The sequence below is a fragment of the Mustelus asterias genome, chromosome 3 (genome assembly GCF_964213995.1).
Source record: "Mustelus asterias chromosome 3, sMusAst1.hap1.1, whole genome shotgun sequence".
In the NCBI taxonomy this organism is placed as follows: Eukaryota; Metazoa; Chordata; class Chondrichthyes; order Carcharhiniformes; family Triakidae; genus Mustelus; species Mustelus asterias.
Window position 1 is genome coordinate 37,455,368 of NC_135803.1, and position 22,219 is coordinate 37,477,586.

Consider the following 22,219-nt stretch of genomic DNA (forward strand, 5'->3'; position numbering starts at 1 on the left):
AGTTTTAAAAAATATACACCACTGATGAATAGTCAGATGTTGCAACTGTACACAACTCTGGTGCGGCCGCACTTGGAGTACTGTGTGCAGTTCTGGTCCCCACATTACAGGAAGGATGTGGAGGCTTTGGAGAGGGTGCAGAGGAGGTTTACCAGGATGTTGCCTGGTATGGAGGGGAGATCCTATGAGGAGAGGCTGAGGGATTTGGGATTGTTTTCGCTGGAAAGGCGGCGGCTAAGAGGGGATCTTATTGAAACATATAAGATGATTAGAGGTTTAGATAGGGTGGATAGTGATAGCCTTTTTCCTCTGATGGAGAAATCCAGCACGAGGGGGCATGGCTTTAAATTGAGGGGGGGTAGTTATAGAACCGATGTCAGGGGTAGGTTCTTTACCCAGAGGGTGGTGAGGGATTGGAATGCCCTGCCAGCATCAGTAGTAAATGCGCCTAGTTTGGGGGCGTTTAAGAGATCCGTAGATAGGTTCATGGACGAAAAGAAATTGGTTTAGGTTGGAGGGTCACAGTTTGTTTTTTTTAACTGGTCGGTGCAACATCGTGGGCCGAAGGGCCTGTTCTGCGCTGTAATGTTCTATGTTCTATGTTCTATGTTCTATGAACTACTCAGAGCATGCAATTATGCAGAGTAGGATGATTTACAGTTAAGTTTTCTCATTTAGCAGTGAGACTGTTACAAACTGTTTTTAAATTGCAGCCACTTTCCACAGGTGATAACTTGCAGACTGCTGTTACAGTGGCGAGAAATGCTGGAATGATTCCATTAACACACAGAATCATTTTAATAGAAGCCTTAGAAACAAAGGAATCTGGTCCAGCTGTCATTAACTGGACGTTGATGGAAAATGACAAGAACGGTGGTCAGATTTGTCCTGATGTAAGTATTGAATGAATATTAAGTGCTAGAGTTCACAACAATGTTGTAGTTAATGAATATCCTACAATAATTAGCTGCCAGCGAATTATCTGAGGAACATTATACATTTTGTGAACAATATCTAAGCAATATACCAATAGAACAAAGAGTTTCAATTTCTGTCTCATAACTCAGTCAGCTATTTTAAATCATTATAGTTGTGTATTTATGTGGCTAGTAAATTGTGACATTGATGGTTTATGGAACAATGTAACAAGCATTATGATATTATGAGGATATTTTAGTACATAAATTACTTAGCTTTCAATTCATTATTATTGTATCAGTTATTTGTTCAAATGTTACTCATAGGTTACAAAAGCTTTAATTTGATTTCTACTAATGCCATCTGAACAACTTTACTCTGTAACACACAGCAAGTACATTATAGGAATATTTTTTGTGGTTCTATGATTTTGTCTAATAGCATTAAACACAAAATATGATATTTATGTGTTCAAGGAAACTAAAATTCCGATAGATGAGTTTGGGAAGAAAAACTTCCATTTTGCTATGACTGGAAAATCCTACGATATTTTAATACAACACTTCTATCATTTACTACCAAAGGTAAGTCATTTAATAAAAAGGTTATCTGTATGATTGTATTATGCCTATTTTTCTTAAATGATGTCCATGTGCATGTATAACAATACCATTAAGCACCACTCAGAGTAAACATTCTCAATTATATTTTCATTTCAGTTGCTTATAAGTGCTACAGTTTTTGCCAGAATGTCACCAAACCAGAAGGGAAGCCTAATAGAGGAATTTCAAAAGTTGGAGTAAGTTTTATCAATGCGTATTTTTGACTAAAATAAAGACATGCTAAGTCTAGCAAAAAATGGTCTTCAATGAACCCCATTCGTTGTATACATTAATTTGCCGTGATTTCAATTGCATGGTTTTTAATTGATTCGCTGTGAGCAATTGCCAACTCTGAAATCAAATTATTTCATTTATCGAGCAATAAAGTTGCAAGATAGCAACTTTAGTCTATGGATAAAAGTTTAGGAAATTCTTTACAATAGATTATTTTTAATGTCCTTTATCACCAATTAAATGTATTTACCTGTCTCTGGCAGCAGTCTGGCCAGAAATCTCAAGTCAGAGCTAAAATAATTTATTTTCATTCAAATGTCTTATGCAAATAGGTTTCCCATAAGAATTCCACAAATCTTCTGCATTACTTTATGGCAATAATTTTTGTGTTCCTTTTCTTTCGAACTCTGTTGTCAAAAATAGATTGACAAAGATCTGCAGATCACAAGATGTAGTTGGATCCAAAAGACCATTAATTACATGTGCACTCATCCATCCAGAACAAACCTACTGTCTATCTTTATAGAATTGAGCTGTTTCTTAAATACTTCCAGGATGCTTCCTCCCACCCCAGTTCCTGGAAGTATCAATGTATACACTTACTGCTCTACTTTCTGTAAACTAGAACTTCAAAACATCACACTTGCCCCTTTTGCAGTAATCTGCGTTTGTTCTAAATGCGATTTTGGTGCAGAAGTGATAGCTTTAGATCTGTAAGTATAATTAATCTTAACTCTCTGAAGCAATGCAATAAATTAACTTTCAGCACTTTCAAAAGACATGTAGAATTTTGAAAGTGATTTTTGTATGTAGTTTAATAATTTAATTAAAGTAACTATGTACATTCTTGAAGAACAGTATCTAGAAAAAGACCATTCTTCTCTCAGTAATTGGACATTTCTGAGAAATGGCTGTTTTTTTTATTTTCCAGTTATTATGTGGGAATGTGTGGAGATGGTGCAAATGACTGTGGGGTAAGTATTGTTAGAATTCTAATCAGCAGAATCCAGTTAACTTCCATTCATAAAAGATGATTTTAAAAAAAAATTAGACCACATAAAATAGAATCTCTGTAAAATATCAGTGTCTATACCAACATTAACCCTGAGCCAATGCACTGTAATTAATATTTAACATTGGTTAATAAATTAAATGCATGAGTAATGTATTAAACTTGAAGGCTGGTTCAACATGAATTATGTACTACTTATAGGATAGAAATAATTTAGTTTTGATGATTTAGTATAGCTATAAAGTGAAGAAACTTGAGTAATTTTTGATCCTAGCCTTTCAATCTTGCAAAAGAAAATGGTAAACACTGACCTGAATGGAAATGATGGATAATAGTCTTGCGCAAGTCATGTCATTCAAATTGTGAATTGTTTTGGTCGAATTTAAATGTTTATCTATGGTGCACATCTCAGACTTTGTGTGGTAAAGAAAATCTGCAAGATTTTAAGAAAGTGAAATCGTTCACAGCTAATACCTGTAACATAAATTAGCTTTCCCTAATTTCATATATTTTCATCATCCAGCTCCCAGTCCTATAAATTAATTGGAGTTGTAGTAATTCACTCTCAAACCTCTTTGAATGTCTTTCAGTAAAATACAATTAGAGCTGATTTAAAATAGCAATCTAGAGTGAGGAATTTAAAGGAAACAGAACAATACTCAAATGAACATGTGCAGAAATCGAGGTTCCTCTTTTGAATACTCTAAAGCTTTGCCTGGTGAGACCTTGAGCTGTATCTGAATCTTGTGAGATGAGCAGAATAATAGGTAGGTGCACAGCTGAGACTGTCTTCCCTGACTGCCTTGCTTTATTTGTTAGAGCTTTAATGGAATGAGTTGGAAATGTCATCAGTTTAGTTACCATTTAGATTACAACAGTCTTAGTGGTGTGAGCCAGTTTGCAATCGATCTGAGGTGTCTATCATGCTGCATCAAATTAAAATAGATTTGTAACCTTTCCATAGTCAATAGATAATAAACCTTGGTGTTTTCAGCGTGAGGGCTTCATTCCAATCTGAAACTTACTTTTTCCTTACATTCATGCGTACTTTACTGCTGAAGGTGATTGAAGAGCAATCAAGAGTGGCAATTCTTGGTAAATGTGCTTTCTGTAGCTTGAGGCGCTAATACCAATTGTAACCCTCCAACTTCAGGATGAAACATGGGACTTTTCCATCTGAATAATCTAAGGATCTACTGAGACTTATCAACTGGCTTCTAGTTTTATTGACATTAGGACACGACAGATTCTCCAGATAACTATGCCATTCAATCCTGTCTGGGGAACATAGTTCCATTCCAAGGATGATCAGATCCTAGTTCTGGGAGAGTGGGGGGGAGGTCCTTAGCCCATCCAACTTGTCTTCCCACCTTCCATGGCCTCTTGGAATTAATGACATTCTTCTGAATAGCTGTGATACACAGCACCCTCAGCCTCCACCACACTCCAGCCAGCCTTTAGGGTGCTGCCTACTCTCCTTTTCATCCAGCCCCCACCACGCTTCCCCCTGCCTGCTCAGAGACCTAATTGGCAGATGCATTACACACTGGGCAGGCCTTAATTGGCCACCCAGTGTAATATTACGTTCAATGAGATCCCCTCTCATGCACTGGAGCTTAGAAGAATACAGGCCCAGTCGACCCAATCTCTCCTCACATGACAAGTTTGCCAAGCCAGGAATCAGTCTGGTGAACCTTCGCTGCATTCCCTCTGTGGCAAGTATATCTTTTAGATAAGGAGGCCAAAACTGCACATGAAACTCCAGGTCTCACCAATGCCCTGTACAGCTGCAGTAAGACATCCTTGCTCCTGCACTCTCAGGCTGTAGTAATGAAGGCCAACACACCATTTGCCTTCTTAACTGCTTCTGTATACCCGCATGCTTGCCTTCAGCAATTGGTGTACAAGGACACCCTTGTACGTCAACATTTTCCAATCTATCACCATTGAAATAATACTGTTATTCTGTTTCTCTGTCCAAAGTGGATAACTTCAGATTTATTCACGTTATACTGTATCTGCCATGTATTTGCCACTCATTCAACTCTTCCAAATCACTTTGAAGCCTCATAACATCCTCCTCACCACTCATATTCCCACCAAGTTTTGTGTCATCAGCAAACATTATGGCCGGAATCTTATCGCCGTTCACACTGGCGGGAATTTGGATGGCCACCAAATTCTCCGACCTTGCTGTAGCGGGAGCGTGGTGTGAACAGCAGGTAAGATTGCGCTCGAAAATATTACATATGGTTCCCTCATCCAAATCATTGAAGTATATTGTGAATAGCTGGGGGCTAAGCACTGATACCTTGAGGTACCCCACTAGTCACCACTTGCCATTCTGAAAAAGACACATTTATTCCTACTCTGTTTCCTGTCTGCTAACCAATTCTCAATCTATGTCAATATATTATCCCAATTCCGTGTGCTTTAGTTTTGCAAACCAACTTCGTACCAACATCTATTCAAACTCCGCACACTTTATCGAAAGTTTTCTGAAAATCCAAATACATCACATCCACCCTATCTATTCTGCTAGTTACATCCACAAAAACTCCAGTAGGTTTCTCAAACATGATTTCCCTTTCATAAATCCATGTCAACTTTGTCTAATCCCATTCATATATCCCTAGCCACTGTAGCTACCACTACTGAGACCTCTTGCACAATTGCTCTTGGTAGATTTGCCATCAATTAATCTCGTTCAGCAATTGTGCTGATTGACTGACCATGTGATTTTCTACTTGCACGTTTACAGTGAAAAACATTGAGGAAAATTGACTTTACCAAGCAGTTTGGATGAGAAATTCAACATAATTTTGCCCATTTTATTGGTGAAAAATGAAAGTTAGGAGCACAAATTTGAGGTCAGGATCTCAAGGCCCTCATTTTCCCTAGGCGTCAAGGGCCTACCTGCAGTTGACTCAGCCACAGAGCTGGCTGGGGTTTGGCAGGCCCCAACTAGCAATGGGCACTGGCCACCTTATTTCCATCTGAAACTAGCCTGTTTAATTCAACTGAGGCTCGATACTGTATTTCCATCAGACTTCAGGTTGGCCGGTACCAACATTCAAAGCAGCTATGTTGTTGACTTGCTGCCTGTTTTGATCACAAGTTCAATTTCTCAGCATTATATTTGCAGTTCACTGCAAAAATGATCTCAGTGAAAATCAGGAATAGCACAATTTCCACAGGTCTAATCTGGCAGGGCTGAAAACATGAAAAGAGACGGATCTGCAAGAGTTTAAATATTTTTATTTCTAGGCTTTGAAGACTGCTCATGCAGGGATCTCACTGTCTGAACAGGAGGCTTCAGTAGCTTCACCATTTACCTCAAAAATTCCTAATATTGACTGTGTTCCACATCTTATCAAGTAAGTCCATCAACATCGATTCAAACTCCGCACAGATTGTAAGAAATCACTATTATTTTATTGTGTGATTCCGCTTTAAAAAGTTACAGGGCAAAATAACAATTTAGGAATCCAGTTCTTGGTGTACCAGCACCACAGAAATTAATTTATACAGGAAACAATATACATGACAGGACTTCACAAAGAATGAACATTGACCAAGATATTTGACAAATAACAGCACATTCAAAAATTAATATTTAACAGTACAAGATTGTGAATTATATAACATAGTAAGATTTGGAACTAGCCACTGTGCTTCTTTCCATGAAGTTTCTCGAAATACTGCATAAAGGGGCGGCATGGTGGCACAATGGTTAGCACTGCTGCCTCACAACCCCAGGGACCTGGGTTCGATTCGTGGCTTGGATCACTTTCTGTGTGGAATTTGTACATTCTCCCCGTGTCTGCATGGGTTTCCTCCAGGTGCTCTGGTTTCCTCCCACAGTCCAAAGATGTGCGGGTTAGGTGGACTGGCCATGCTAAATTGCCCTTTAGTATCAGGGGACTAGCTAGGGTAAATGCATGGGGTTATGGGGATAGGGCCTGGGTGGGATTGTGGTTGGTGCAGATTCAATGGGCTGAATGGCCTCCTTCTGCACTGTAGAATTCTATGATTCTAAGAAATCAGAAGTATGCTTTATTTTCAGTTCTTCGATGGTGAGGAGTGGATCTGCATTTCAGATTGCAATCATCCCACTTGGAACATCTAGAAGCATCGGCATGGGTTCCATTTCATTCTTCATAAATTGGCCAGTCATTGAGCCAATGTTAGTCATACTTAAAATGCAACAGATTTTTTAAAAAAGTCACGTGTGCTAGCTTTAATCATGTTTGTGATTTCTGTAGCCTTAATGTCCAGCTTCAAACATAGCCAAGTGGTTCGAATTACCTTTTTTTACCATTAAGCACTGACTCCAAGTGGTGAGATAGTTAATTGAATCTGTATCCTGCCCAACATTTGCAGACAATGGTGATGTAGTTATTGCACCTAAATCTGCCAACAAACCTGTGGGTTTTTACACAGTGTAACTGAAGAACCAAACACAGAGGGACATCCTCTGCAGGGGACCTGTGGCCAAGAGTGAACAGGCCAAGCAATGGCATGTCTCCTTAAACAATCAGATTGAAGGATCCTTGCTGAGACATGAAGTGGATTAGTTGACGAGCATCTCCAAATGGACAACGGGCTTTATGAATAACCTGTGTCTGTTGATTGAAACGCAGGCAGAGAGCCAACAGTCTTGTTGTTGCTTTCTCTTACAGTCCTGCCGTTCATAGATCACACACATCAGCAGAGGCCCAAAATCATAATTTTATCACACTATTTAAAGATAGCTTGCACCCCTAAAAGGGCAGGTGCATTGCAACTGGATGAGCTAGCTGCTGACCAGTCATGCGAAAAGCATATCTGTCCTAGAGAACAGGGCTGCAATTTCTGTTTGGCAAACAGGAACAATACTCTGTATCCAGGGGTACATGGCGGGCCCGCCACACAAATGGTCAAAAGGCTGTGCAAGTGACCAAAGACCCAGGTGTGCCACAAGAATGTGTATAGGGTGGCAGATGGTAGGTAGAAGGTGGATAGGGTGGCAGGTGGATGAAGTGGGTCAGGTCGGGGGATTTAGGTGGTTGGAGCTAGTCAGGTCATGTCAGGGGGTAAATGGAGTGTTGAGAGGTTCGTTGTGATGTGGTTGGGAGGTATGGTCGGAGGAGGATAGTTGTATAATTACGTATGAGTTAGACTCAGACCTTTCTGGCAAACATTACCTGGGAAATTATTCAGGTAAATAAATCAGAACTGTCTGAAGTCTTTGCCTCTATCACAGAGCGGCACGGTAGCGCAGTGGTTAGCACTGCTGCTTCACAGCTCCAGGGTCCTGGGTTCGATTCCCGGCTCAGGTCACTGTCTGTGTGGAGTTTGCACATTCTCCTCGTGTCTGCGTGGGCTTCCTCCGGGTGCTCCGGTTTCCTCCCACAGTCCAAAGATGTGCGGGTTAGGTTGATTGGCCAGGTTAAAAATTGCCCCTTAGAATCCTGAGATGCGTAGGTTAGAGGGCTTAGCGAGTAAATATATGGGCCTGGGTGGGATTGTGGTCGGTGCAGACTCGATGGGCCGAATGGCCTCCTTCTGCACTGTAGGGTTTCTATGAGATTTGGAGACCTTATTGGGGAATTGGCCATCAGAAATTCAAATTTTCCTCGCAATTCCCATGAAGTCAGTGCGTTGGGAATTCTGAGGGATCTTGTCACGCATTTTCTGGGGTATGTATGGTCTCCCACGATCCAGAAACCAGAAGAAGATCTGGACTGATGTTTCAGCACACCACTAGACTGCTCAATTGCATTTCCTGTGGTGGCATGGCTCTCAATGTAAGCATGCTGTGCATGTGTGCTTGGGTAATGCACCAAAGTCATTAGCTGTATTGTCAGCAGAAATTCACCCCATAGAGAATCCTGCAATTTTAGCAAAGCCACATGCTTACTCAGCCTGCAGGTGGCTGGCGAGAGGGAATTAAATGTAGTCAGCTGCCCATGAGTAGAAAGTCTCGGTGATCAGCCTCCTCGATTGGACTTCAAACAAGGAGGCCTCCCTTCTATTTTTGGACTTGAGGGTGAAGGGGTCTTCATTGTAACCCTTCCCACCTCGTCAAATGGCTCTCCCACCTCCTCCCAGTTTGCATCTGGGGAGCAATAAATTCTGCCAACTGACTCAAGTTTGGGTGGGTGGCAAAAATGCATTGCACGTGCATTGAGGAAGCTTTCCAAAATGCACTGCCCTCGAGATAACTGCTACTTATGGCATGAATGGTCTTACTTGCACACATTCCTACATTTCAAACCGATGTGCATGGCTTGGACTTTGGCTGGGGTGGAGCAAGGGTATGGTGCATCATTCAACAAACATGCTATCTGTCATTTCATAGAATCCCTACAGTGCAGAAGGAGGCCATTCGGCCCATCGAGTCTGCACCGACCACAATCCCACCCAGGCCGCATTCCTGTAACCCCATATATTTGCCCTGCTATGCCCCTGACACAAGGGTCAATTTAGCATGGCTAATCAACTTAACCCGCGCATCTTTGGACTGTGGGAGGAGACCTGCGCACCCGGAGGAAACCCACGCAGGCACGGGAAGAATGTGCAAATTCACACAGACAGTGACCAGAGGCCAGAATTGAACCCGGGTCCCTGGCGCCGTGAGGCAGCAGTGCTAACCACTGTGCCATCATGCCGCTCTCAGTGGTGCTATATCATTCCCATAAATTATGCCAGAAATAATCTCTAGATTTAAAATTCTATTGATTTTAAATGTGGTACATAAGTGTGTCTCTTTCAACATTGTAGGTCAAAGTCATTCTTGCATTTAATTCAATAGTGAAGTAAGATACCTTGAAACAATGATGCAGGATCTAGCTGTATAATGCTGTCTTCCTAGCATATTCATGCATTATCCATCACTGCCTTAAAAATACATTCTGGAGTAACTTTCTTAAGCAGTGTGAAAAAGCCTCAAGTTGAAATGGCAAATTTTTCAATCAAGGTTTTTCCAACTTCCAACTATTCAGCGTGCAGTGTTTATGTTGAATTCAGTATTGCTCATGTGCCTCCTTAGGCTACAATACAGCGGACTTTTATGTGACATAGGCATGGCAACACAGACAATGAGCATCTTATGTCATTCAGTAATGATACACACAGAAGGACGTAGTCACTGACCATCCCTGAAGAAGAGAATAGATTCAGGCTAGGCAGGCAAGGTTTAGGAATGAAAAGCATTGGTCACATATAATGCTTTTATTAACAGTTTAATGATAAATGTCTTTACTTTTTTTTCTCCAACAGGGAGGGAAGGGCAGCACTGGTCTCCTCGTTTTGCATATTTAAGTATATGGCTCTCTACAGCTTGATCCAGTATGTTGGGGTTTTGTGTCTGTACTGGGTATGAGTAATTTTTCGAATTTACCTTTCCGGAATTGGAAGATTTTCACGTTTTACTTTTGTTCGGTCAAATTTTCTATATACATATTTATATGTGGATTCAAAAAGATTTTGGTTAAAATTTAGAGCACCATCTATAAAGCCCACCAAATCCATTCAGATTTGAAATGCTGGAACTGAAAGACAAATTTATTTTTCGGAAACAACAGTAAAATATTGAGGATGCTGGAAATCTGAACACAGAAAACGCTTGAAATACACAGCAGGTCAGGCAGCACCCATGCAGAAAGGACCAGAGTTTACACTGCAGGTTGATCACTTTTCATCAGATTGTTCTGAATCCTGCTTGAAAACTCACCAGTATTGCTGCTACTAAAGAACATATTTAAACCAAAGTTAAGTAAGCACACCTCAAGAATTAAATCCAGGTTCCACCCAGTCTACAAAGTTAACACAACATGACACAAACGTGCCAATTAGGTTTTCAGGGAGCGCATCCTGGTCCTCTGAAATTTCACAACTCCAGCTATTTTATAAAGCAGCATATATAAAAGTTTCAATCACATTGAGACATTATTTGTGGCTGTCTTCTGCATGCTAATCTAATGAAGAAATGTATTTTGTGCTACTCGTACTCCAGTACTGTGCAACCTACTTTCTGTCCACACGCTGGCAACAATCTGAGCAACTGCAGAGTCTGTACACATTATTCTAACATAAACTATAAATTTACAAGTTACATATATTCAATCTATTAACATAAAACTGCTTTTTCAATTTAGGAATCAAATACTTTTGGGAATTATCAATTTTTGTTTGAGGATCTGGCTATTACGACTGTTATTGGTATCACAAGTAAGTATTGTTACAGCTGGGTCTCAATGTACACTCAAAATTCTTTGCTGTTCCAGTTTGAAATTGTTGAGACCTGTTGAATATGTTGCAGTCTTGTGACTCAACCGTAGATATGTTATCATTTATATAAACTAGCTCTGCCAGTTTTCTCATGTTGTCATAGTGATGGTATATAATACTCACTCAGTATTTAGGAATATTTGGGAGAGGTTTCAGCAGATTCGAGATATTCAGCAGATTCAAGATATTTGTATAAATGAACTGAGGTGAGCTCATTCAAATTTTTATTTCTATTTCAGTGAGTTTCAACCATGCACATCCACAGTTGGACCTGAATCGACCCCCTGGCCAGCTTATCTCTCCACCTTTGCTGCTGTCAGTTATTCTCAACGTTGTTCTTAGCCTGGTTTTACATGTGTTTGGATTCATCATGGTTCAGCAACAACCTTGGTACACGCGCACAGATATATACAGGTACCAAGCATTAACATGCTTTACATTATTAAAGTATTTACACCACAGAAACAGGCTATCTGGTTCAACAGGTCCATGCTGTTATTTATGCTACACAAATGTCTCCTCCCAGACTTCATCATCTAACCCCATATCCATCTATTCTTTTCACCATATAGTGTTTTTCCAGCTACCCTTTTACTGCATTTATGTCATTTGCCTCAGCTAGCATGTTACTCTAGACCTGGTCATGTGCAATGAGACTGGATTAATCAATAACGTCATAGTAAAGGAGCAATATGGGCAACACTGGTGATAACATGATAGAATAGAACATGATAGTTTGAAGGCGAGATTTATGGATCTAAGACAAGTGTTTTGTATCAAATTAAAGGTAATTATACGGGTACGGATGCAGAATTGGCTAAAATGAACTGCAAAATTGGGGTAGAAGGTAGGACAGAAGATAGGACAGTAGCGATGCAATGCAAACTTTTACGGAGATATTTAATCATTCTCAGCAACTGTTGTCCCCAGTGAGAGAGAAAGACACCTTGAGAAGAATGCATCATCGGTGTCTAAATAAGGAAATTAAGGATAGTGTAAAGTTGAAAGAAACACTGTATATAATCACTGAAAACTGGTGGTAGGTCTGAAGATTGGATAGACTTTAAGAACTAGCAAAGAATAAGTAAATAAAAAGAGAGAAAGCTAGCTAGAAATACCAAAACAGATAGTAAGAGTTTCTACAAATTTTTTAATATAAAGAAAAGTAACTAAAACAAGTTTGGTCCTTTGGAGAGTGAGCCTGGGGAATTAACAATAGCAAACAAGCAAATGGCAAAAGCATTAAACAGGTATTTTGTGCCAATCTTCGCTGTCGATGACTGAGAAAAATTCTCAAACATACTTGAAAATCAAGAGGTGAAAGGGAGGGAGGAATTTAAAACAATTGCTATCAACTAGGGAAAGATACTGGAAAAACTATGAGACCTAAAGATGGAGAAGTTCCCAGGACCTGATGGCCTGCACCCTAAGGTCTTAAAGTGGCTGCAGAGTTAATAAGAGGCATTGGTTATAATCTTTGAAAATTCCTTAGATTCTGGAAGGCTCCCAGCAGATTGGAAAACGGCAAATGTGACATCTTTATTCAAGGAAAGTGGGAGACAGAAAGCAGGGAACTTTTAGCCAGTTAACCTAACATCTGTCATAGGGAAATTGCTGAAATGTATTATTAAGGAGGTTATAACAGGATATTTAGAAAATCATAATAGAATCAGGCAGAGTCAACTTGGTTTTATGAAAGAGAAATTGGAGGTGATTCTCCCATCCCACTGCACTATTTTTCTATGTGGCCTCCTTACGCTGAGCTTGATGCTTGAGGGAGCAGCCAATGTTCACATCCAATTTTTTTCTCCCTTATACTAATTTATAACTAACACTCATTCATATTGAATTCCTTGCCCTTATTTTAAGTATCTATGTTTATAATTTCCCACTCCTCTACATTGGAACCCACTGTCCCAACCTAACCATATCAACTTTCAATCTGGTTTCCTCTTTTAGTGATTTTGTTACACAATTTGGAGTCATCTGAAAATGTATTTATTGTATTGGCTATGCTCTCTTCTTGATTATGAGGCATATAATGAACAGAAAAAGATTGAACACTCAAGCATTTCATTCATTATTGAAGCTCATTGAGAAAGATCCATGAAAAAGTCTCCTTTTCATAACCCTTTTAATCTTTAATTTCATTTTCTACACTTTGAGATATATTATTTTCACTTAATGCCTCATGTGGCACTTGATCAAAAACCTTTTAGAAATAGTAGCCGATGATCATGCAATCTCCCTAATTCTTCGTTCTCACTACCTCTTCAAAACATTGGATCAGGTGTGATCTCTGCTTTCTAAAGCTGTATTGGGGTTCCTTACAACTACTGTACCTGCTCAGTGTTTATTTATACCATCGATAATGATATGGGTTGCACGTGACACAGTGGTTAGCACTGCTACCTCACAGCTCCAGGGACCCAGGTTCAATTCCGACCTTGGGTGACTGTCTGTGTGGAGTTCTCCTCATGTCTGCATGGATTTCCTCTGGGTGCTCCGGTTTCCTCTCACAGTGCAAAGGTGTGCAGGTTTGGTGAATTGGCCATGCTAAATTGTCCCTTAGTGTCCCAAGATGTTTAGGTTAGATGGATTAGCCTTGGAAAATGTGTGGGGTTACAGGAAGAGGGCCTGGTAAGGCACTCTGTCAGAGAGTTGATGGAGACTCGATGGGCCGAATGACCTCTTCTGCACTTTTGGGATTCTATGATATCTCTATGATATGTTCTGTTAACTTCTGAGTTTAGAGGTATTCCATGCAGAAACTGGCTGATTGTGAATCAGCAGCCTGTTTTAAGCTTAACTTAATTTTCTTTCCCAGGGATTGACTTTAATGTCTTTTTGAAAAATGGGACCAAGTTATCTTCTGATAATATATACCAACCCATCACACAAGACCCCTTACGTTGGCATACTCAAGAAATGACAATTAAGTCTGGTCATGTTACTTTTTCTACTTACCTCTAGTAGTTATAGGGACTTTACAGAGGGACAAAGGCACTTTGATATTTGACAATCAATCATACTAAAGAACTTATAATTGTATTTAAAAGTCTTTAATAATTTCTCTTTGCAGAGCTTGTAGACCCACAAACCTAACCAGTGATGACATAACTACAACTAACAAGACAACAGATGCTGTTGCTAACCGGCTGGCATCAAATGAAGATAGCTATAGGAGCTATGAGAATACCACTGTGTACCTTCTATCCCTTTTCAACTGTATAACGACAGCAATTGTATTCAGCAAAGGAAAGCCCTATCGAAAACCAATCTATACTAACTGTAAGGAAGCTTGTTATTTCTATTAGCTTCAATGAAATTATTATCTATTCAGATTTTCAGCTAAATATAAATGTATATATTTAATAATTGATTTGAAATTATTCCTCAGTAGCTAACATTAAGATATGGATTTTCAAAAATCCAGATTGCACTATTTGATGTGCCAATTTTTTATATTTTGAGTCATATCTAAGTGAACTAAGTACCACTGAAAATATCAATGACAGCTCTCCTTCTGGATCATAGAATCCCTACAGTGCGGAAGGAGGCCATTTGGCCCATCAAGTCTGCACCATCCACAATTCCATCCAGGCCCTACCTCCGTAACCCTTCATATTTACCCGGCTAATCCCCTGGACACTAGGGTTAAGTTGTCATGGCCAATCAACCTAACCCACACACCTTTAGATTGTGGGAAGAAACCGGAGCACCCTGAGGAAACCCATGCAGACACGGGGAGAATGTGCAAATTCCACACATACAGTGACCCGAGGCCAGATTTGAACCCGGGTCCCTGGCGCTGTGAGGCAGCAATGCTAACCACTGTGCCACTGTGCTGCCCCAGCCATCATCACCATATGTTGGAAACTCAGGTTAGACTCCAACTTCATGTTCAGTTAGCCAGTCTCATCTGAGAAAATAATAAGATGCTACAATTCGTTGCCCTGCCATTTAGCCAGGGAGAGTTGAAGTTGCAAATATTCCCATCTCTGGATTTTATTCAGAAACCTCTGATTGAAGCGTGTGTGTGGAGTGGTTGGATTCAGATTGACCTAATTACATGGAAGGATACTGTCATGACAACCATGGATCATTAGTGGACCATTAATACTATAGATCGCCCCGTAGGCTTCATGGACTGCAAGCTGCCTTGTTGAGCGAGCATAGGTTCAATGAATGGGAAGCAGCCAGCCAGGATTTTCAAGCCTGCAACCTTAGCAAGACCGGAGTTGGAGGTCCCGAGGTGAAGACTATCTGACTGTAACCCATGGGAGTGGCCTTTTCCTTTGGTTCACAATAAAGGGTGTTAGTGATGGAAACCAGCATGTGGCTAAATTACTACAGTGGCAATGAGGAGAAAATGTTTTTCTTCCTCCATCTTTCCCTCTGGAGAACCTCTGAACGTCAAGAATTTATCCGGTAAGGAACAGCCATTATGCCTCTTTTCGGGAAAGTGGAGCCCTGTGACACCAATGGGGAACACTGGGCCCAATTCACGGGGTGCATGCGTTACTCCTTCTATACTAACAACATTGAAGGGGACAAAGAGCAAGAAGTGATATTGTTAACAGCATACAGGGCACCGCACCAACTTTCAGTGTAATAAGAAATCTGACCTATCCAGAAAACTTTTAATGAGTTGGTGGACCTGGTTTTAAAAAAACCCACTATGACCTGAAGCTCCCAGTAATTCTCCAGATATATCACTTCAACATGGCTGAGAGAACCCCTGGCGAACCTATCACTGAGTTCTTGGTTAGGTTTCAGCAACTAGCTGAACGTTGTGCATTTGGACTGCCTCTTAGTGAAATGTTGCAGGACAGATTGGTCTGTGGAATAAATGACCTAACCATCCAAAAGAAGCTGTTAGCAGAATCCAATTTGGACTTACAAAAAGCTGTTGAGCCTTGAGACGTGAGAAGATGGATAAAAGGACTCAGGAGTTATAAGGGGCATCAAACAACAATGTCTTCCAACTAGTGAGAGGGACCTCATGCAACCAGTCCTCAATGGAGAGAGAGTGCTTGTGTCAATCAAGTAATAAAGAGTCACATTCAATATAGAAACCCTAATGTCATCACCAGACAGTCAAGGAACAACAATATTGACACTAAGAGCATTAAAGAATATACTCTAGAAGGGTATAGTTGCCAGTGGATGGATTACTGCAAGCACTGTCAAAGAACACAGCCACAGCGATGTTTCAGGAACAGGCAAAATGCATGCTGCCTAGGAAGGAAGCCGAGGCTGGTACCTGAGCGTTCCATGCAGGGGTATCTCCTCTTCCAGAGACAATAGGCAACTAATCCTGAGGTTAGAAGATATGAAGGCCAGGCTGGTCACCTACACGAGGGAACCTTTACAAATAAAAGGCACTACAGTGGCCCTGGTAACCTAGACAGCAGTCAGCCCTCTCGCTCATTGTTGTATGGGGGTACGGACCAAGCCCTATGGGGAGAGATTAGCTTCAGCAGATTTCACTCAACAGGTTGGAAATCTTCAGGGGAGCCATGGGAGGATAGTATGAGGTTACCAGGAGGGGCCTGAGGAAAATAGAAAGAGCAAAGGCCAAGATCTATATTGACCCCGACACTACATCTAGGTATTTCAGAGTCAGACCAGTCCCTTACTCCATGCTGAAGAAGGTGGAAACTGAAATAGGATGTCGCAAAAGTTTGGATATAATGAGGCCTGTGCAATTTGCAGAATGGTCCGTGCAAATAGCCTCTTTTCTTAAACACAACAAATCAGTTTGTCTTTGCGGGGATTATAAACAGACGGTCAATTGGGTCTCTGACCCCGATAGGTACACGATGCCTCAGATCGAAAAGCTGTACATCAAATTAACAGGTGGCAATTTGTTCTCCAAGTTGGATACGAGCCTGGCCTATCTCCAGCTTGAAGTGGACGAGTCCTCTAGGAAACGTGACAATCAACACACATAAGGGACTCTATGAGTATACCCGTTTGCCTTTTGAGGTCTCGTCGGCATCTGCCATCTTCCAGAGGGTTATGGTGAACATCGTTCAAGGGCTACTCAAGGTAGCAGTATATTTAGATGACATCTTGGTCACAGGGGCTTTAGAACAGGAACACCTGGTCAACCGAGAAGAAGTCCTGCAATGATTTTCCAGGGCAGGAGTCCATTCAAGAGGGAGAAATATGTTTTCCAGACGGCCATCAAGGAGGCACTGATCCCAAGGAACACCACAGAGCTAAAATGCTTCCTGGGGTTAGTCAATTATTACGGAAAATTTATACTGAATTCAGCTTCCATGCTGGCCCCCTTACATGCTCTTCTACAGAAATACCACAGGTGATCTTGGGGAGCTTTGCAGACAGAGGCTTTTTCTCAGGTCAAACATCATTTACTGTCATCCAACCTACTGGTCCATATTGACCCGAAGAAATAACTTATTTTGGTTTGTGATGCTTCCCCATACGGGGGTGGTGCAGTGCTGTCACATTGCTGGAAAGACGGGATGGAGAAGCCCAGTGCATATGCCTCCAGGACCCTTTCAAATGCAGGGTGACAATATTCTCAAATTGTGAAGAAAGAGTTGGTGGTCACATTGGGTGTGAAAAAATTCCATTAATACGTCTATTGTCAACATTTTTTAATAGTTACTGACCATAAACCCTTAGTGGGCCTCTTCAAAGAGGACAAGGTAATTGCACGCCCCCCCCCCCCCCCCCCCCCCCCCACCCCCCCGCCCCATTGCCTCCACTCAGATACAGCACTGGGCCTTGCTATTGACAGCCATATATTCTAGAACATTGCCCTGTGACCCAGATAGCTAATGTGGACGCACTGAGTTGCCTCCCATTGCCTACAAGCCTGGCTCCTTCACCAGCAGTAGAAGAGGTTGTGATGACCCTGAACATTTTGGAGACCTTGCCAGTGTCAGCAAGGCAGTTCAAAGCCTGGATCCAAAGAAGACCTAACCTTACCCAAAATTAGACACATGATCCTACATGTAGGATTACAAGGATGACCATCTGAAGAAATGAAACCCTATCTTATTCAGAAAGCTGAACTTGGTGTTAAGGATGGGATCATTCTTTAGAGGCCCGAGTAATTGTTCTGCCCCCAGAACAATGTCCAATATTAATGGAACTACGTAATGGCCACCTCGGAGTATCAACAATTAAGATGTTGGCCAGGAGTTACATCTGGTGGCCCAGTCTTGATTCTGACATCACAGATTTGGTGAAGCGATGTGACCTGTGCCAGGAAAATCAATAACTCCCACCTTCACCCATGGGAGTGGCCTGGCAGGCCATGGGTGCCCGTGCATGTGGACTTTGCAGGTCCCTTTATAGGTTCTATGTTTTTAATCATGGCGGATGCACTCCAAGTGGCTGGAAGTGCACCACATGAGTTCCACAACTACTCAGGCTATGATCAAGAAATTGTGGCTAAACTTCAGCACACATGGATACCGGACGTTCTGGTCTCCAATAACGGCACAGCCTTTCCTATCAGTGATTTTCAGAACTTCATGCTTTCCAATGGTATCCGAGATGTCCGAACTGCACCTTATCAATCTTCATCAAATGGATCGGCAGAACGGCCGGTTCAAACCTTCAACAATAGTATGAAGAAACAACCGGCGGCATCCTTGGAGACTAAACTGGAATGATTTTTCTTCGATTACAGGATCACACCACACACCACAACAGGTCTGCTGATGGGCCGACATCTTCATACCAGATTGAGCCTATTATTCCCAAACTTGCAAAGGAGGATGGAGTCCCAACCTGAAAGCCAAAAAAGAAACTTTGGTTCCTTGAGGACAGAAAGAACTGCGGACCTTCTTTTTCAGAGGGAACATCAAAGTTCGCGAAGCATTTCCTCCTCAGGTTCTGCTTCAGCCTGGAGGCCCACTTCTCCAGGCTCCATCTCAGAGTCCAAACTTTCACTATCCGGAGGGGCCAACGCAAAGTCAACTTCAAGCTGAGGGCTGGCACTGGGGGCAGCAATCTCCCTGGCCCTGAAGTGGTCTAAGTGTTTTTTTAAGGTTTTAGCCTGAACAACCAAGCCTTGCACAAGCGATATGTTATCCTGATTTGTACCTTTAAATCTTTGCACCCTTTAAAGTTACCCAAGATCCATTATTTAAAAAATCAAGGCTAAAAAAATGCAATTGCTCAGGTCCTTATTTCTGCTGTTCCGGTCCCAAACCTCACTACACTGTGCAACTGCAACTGACTCCACAAATTAGATCAAGCCAGCACAATCATTAAACAGGTGGGAACAACAACACCTAAAAAGAAAATCTATCACAGTCGAAACCCAAATATCATGAATGGCCATAAGAACCTAAGAAAAAGGAGCCATATGGCCCCCTGAACCTGCTCTGTCATTCAATAAGATGATGCCTGATCTGACTGTGGCTTTAACTCCACTTTCCTGCCTCCCCCCCCCCCCCCCCCCCCCCCCATAACCCTGGATCCCCCTGCCAATCAAAAATCTGTCTAACTCAGCCTTTAACATATTCAAAGATCCAGCCAAACACGAGTGACCTTCTGAGAGAAGAAATTCCTCCTCTCTCAATCTCCAATGGGAGACTCCTTATTTTGAAACAGCGCCCCCAGTTCCAGATTCCCTCACAGGGGAAACATCCTCTCAGTATCTTTTTTGTCAAAATGTTTCAATAAAATGACCTTTCATTCTTCTAAACTCCAATGAGCATAAGCCCAAGCTGCTTACTTTCCCTCATAAGACAAACCCCTCATCCCAGGAATCAGCCTAGTGAACCTTCTCTGAACTGCTCCCAACGCAATTATGTCCCTCCCTAAGTAAGTTGACCAAAACTGTGTACAGTATTCCAGGTGCAGTCCCATAAATGTCCTTTACAGCAAGACTTCCCTATTTTACACTCTATCCCACATGCAATAAAGGACAACATTGCATTTGCCTTCCTGATTATTTGTTGAGCCTGCATGCTGACATTTTGTGATTCATGTACAAAGACACCCACATCCTTCTGCACTGGAGCATTCTGCAGGCTCTGTCCACTTAAATAATGTTCTTTATTTACATTCTTCCTTCAAAGTTGGAACCCTCACATTTTCCCACATTATATTCCCCCTGTCAATGTTTGCCACTCACTTAGCTGATCTATATCACATCACAGACTCTTTGTAACTTCCTCATAATTTGCTTTCTTAGCTACCTTTGTATCTTCAACAAATTTGCCGACAATAGGTGCTAGAGAGTGACCAGTTCCTGTGAAACCTTATTCCGAAAAAAAGTTAATACTTAGAGGGTTTGAATAAAAATTGTAAATCAAAGAAGAATGCTTGTAAAATTGTTGATGATATGGCACTTCAAAAGAACAACAGAGTTATAGTTCTCTGTATCTTTCTTCTATCTATACGGTTAAGAGATTTACAAGATTATATTTCAGTTTAATCTAAAGATGCCACAAACTTCGAGATCACAGACTGGGTGGTGTATGTGGGTGATAGAATGCTATCACGCTGCTCAGTTGCTTCTATATTCCTCATCTGAACCATTTTCGGCAGATTGCACTAAGAACAAAGCTTGCTAGACATGTATGTGGTCATTTGGCACTTATTGGCCATGCTACATTGACCCTAGTGTCTGGAGGATTAGCAGGGTAAATATGTGGGATTACGGGAATAGGACCTTGGTGGGATTGTGGTCAGTGAAGACTCGATGGGCCAAATGGCCTCTTTCTGCAATGTAGGGATTCTATGATTCTATAAGGAATTAAAGGGAACTGTTGTCCATTCCTGATGAAGAGCTCATCACAGGAAATGCACCATGGCGGCACAGGCTTTGATTTTCAGTGTACCCATGATTTTCCAATGTGTCATCTTAACAAGAGCTGTTCTCTCCTGGGAGTACTGATTTAGCCCTAAAAACAAATTAGCTCACTTGTGCTGGAAAGTCTGAATTAAGATCAGATGATGCTGGATACAAACTACTGGTTAATTTATGTTGGAAATAGGGAAGACACATTGTTAGTTCCCCAGCTTTTTCATTCATTGGTTATCTTCTCTTTGATTTCAGATATTTTTATGCTTGTCCTTTTGGCTCAGGTTGGAACATGTCTCTATTTCCTTTTCGGTGAGCAGGATACTTTATACAATGCACTGGATGTAAGTACATAAAGCCATAAAGGTGTAACATTCAACTTCAGCAGGAATGGAAAATAACGGTTGTGGATTAGGCTGCTTTGCTCCTTCACTGAAATAGTATTTTACCCCTCTTGGTACAATAATTGCCAATATTATACAAACCTACGAAGATGTGAAATAGGAGCAAAGATAAGCTATTTGACTCCTCACGCCTGCTCAATATGATCTTAGTTGATTTGTTTGTGTTTTAAATTCCACATTCCCATCTACCCCCCAATAACCTTTGATTCCTTTGCCTAAAAAGAATCTATCTACATCCTCCTTAAATATATTTAGTGACCCTGATTCCACAGCCTTCTGAGGGAGAGAGCCAAAGTCTCAAAACCCTCTGAGAGAAAACATTTCTCCTCCCTTCTGTTCTAAAAGGGTGAACCCTAATTTTAAACAGTGCCCCTATTTCTGGACTCACCCACAACAGGAAACACCCTTTCCACATCTACGTTATTGAAACAATTTAGAATTTTATATACTTCAATCAAGTCACCCCTCACTCTTCTAAACTCCAGTGGAAACAAGCCCAGTCTGTGCAACCTTTCCTCATAAGACACTGCACTATGAGCAATATCCCTTGATGTGGCACTCTACTAAATCCAAGAACAGTGGGCGGGACTTTCCAGCCGTGCTTGATCCCAAACTGGAAATTCCTGCCTGAAGTCAATGGAACTTTGCATGGTCCACCCCCGCTCCCGCTACGATTCCTGTGGCAGATGGGATGGGAAAATTCCCCCCTGTATGTCTACACGCTCCCCTTTATCCACAGTACAAGTTACTCCTTCAAAGAACTATAATAAATTGGTTAAACATGATTCCTCTTTCACAAAACGATTCTGAATCGAGTTTTTCTGCCCAGTTATAAACTTTCCAATGGACATTAAGCTAACTGGTCTATTGTTTCCTGTTTTCTGCTTCCCTCCCTTTTTCAACAGAGGGCATACAATTGCTCATTTGATGGAACCTTTCCAATATCGAGTGAATTCTGGAAAATCAAAGCCAATGC

The 22,219-nt window shown here is 41.3% G+C and overlaps 1 protein-coding gene across 1 annotated transcript in view; it reads left to right on the forward strand.

Annotated features, from left to right (window-relative positions):
- Positions 1–22,219, forward strand: part of LOC144490016 (putative cation-transporting ATPase 13A4) — an 89,612-nt gene that overhangs the window by 61,093 nt on the left and 6,300 nt on the right. Inside the window, exons 19-28 of the mRNA XM_078207846.1 lie at positions 727–893; positions 1,395–1,502; positions 1,638–1,717; positions 2,686–2,728; positions 6,034–6,143; positions 10,030–10,126; positions 10,908–10,980; positions 11,280–11,454; positions 14,123–14,331; positions 21,095–21,183. Coding sequence (XP_078063972.1) covers positions 727–893; positions 1,395–1,502; positions 1,638–1,717; positions 2,686–2,728; positions 6,034–6,143; positions 10,030–10,126; positions 10,908–10,980; positions 11,280–11,454; positions 14,123–14,331; positions 21,095–21,183 — 1,151 coding nt within the window. The remainder of the gene's footprint in view (positions 1–726; positions 894–1,394; positions 1,503–1,637; positions 1,718–2,685; positions 2,729–6,033; positions 6,144–10,029; positions 10,127–10,907; positions 10,981–11,279; positions 11,455–14,122; positions 14,332–21,094; positions 21,184–22,219) is intronic.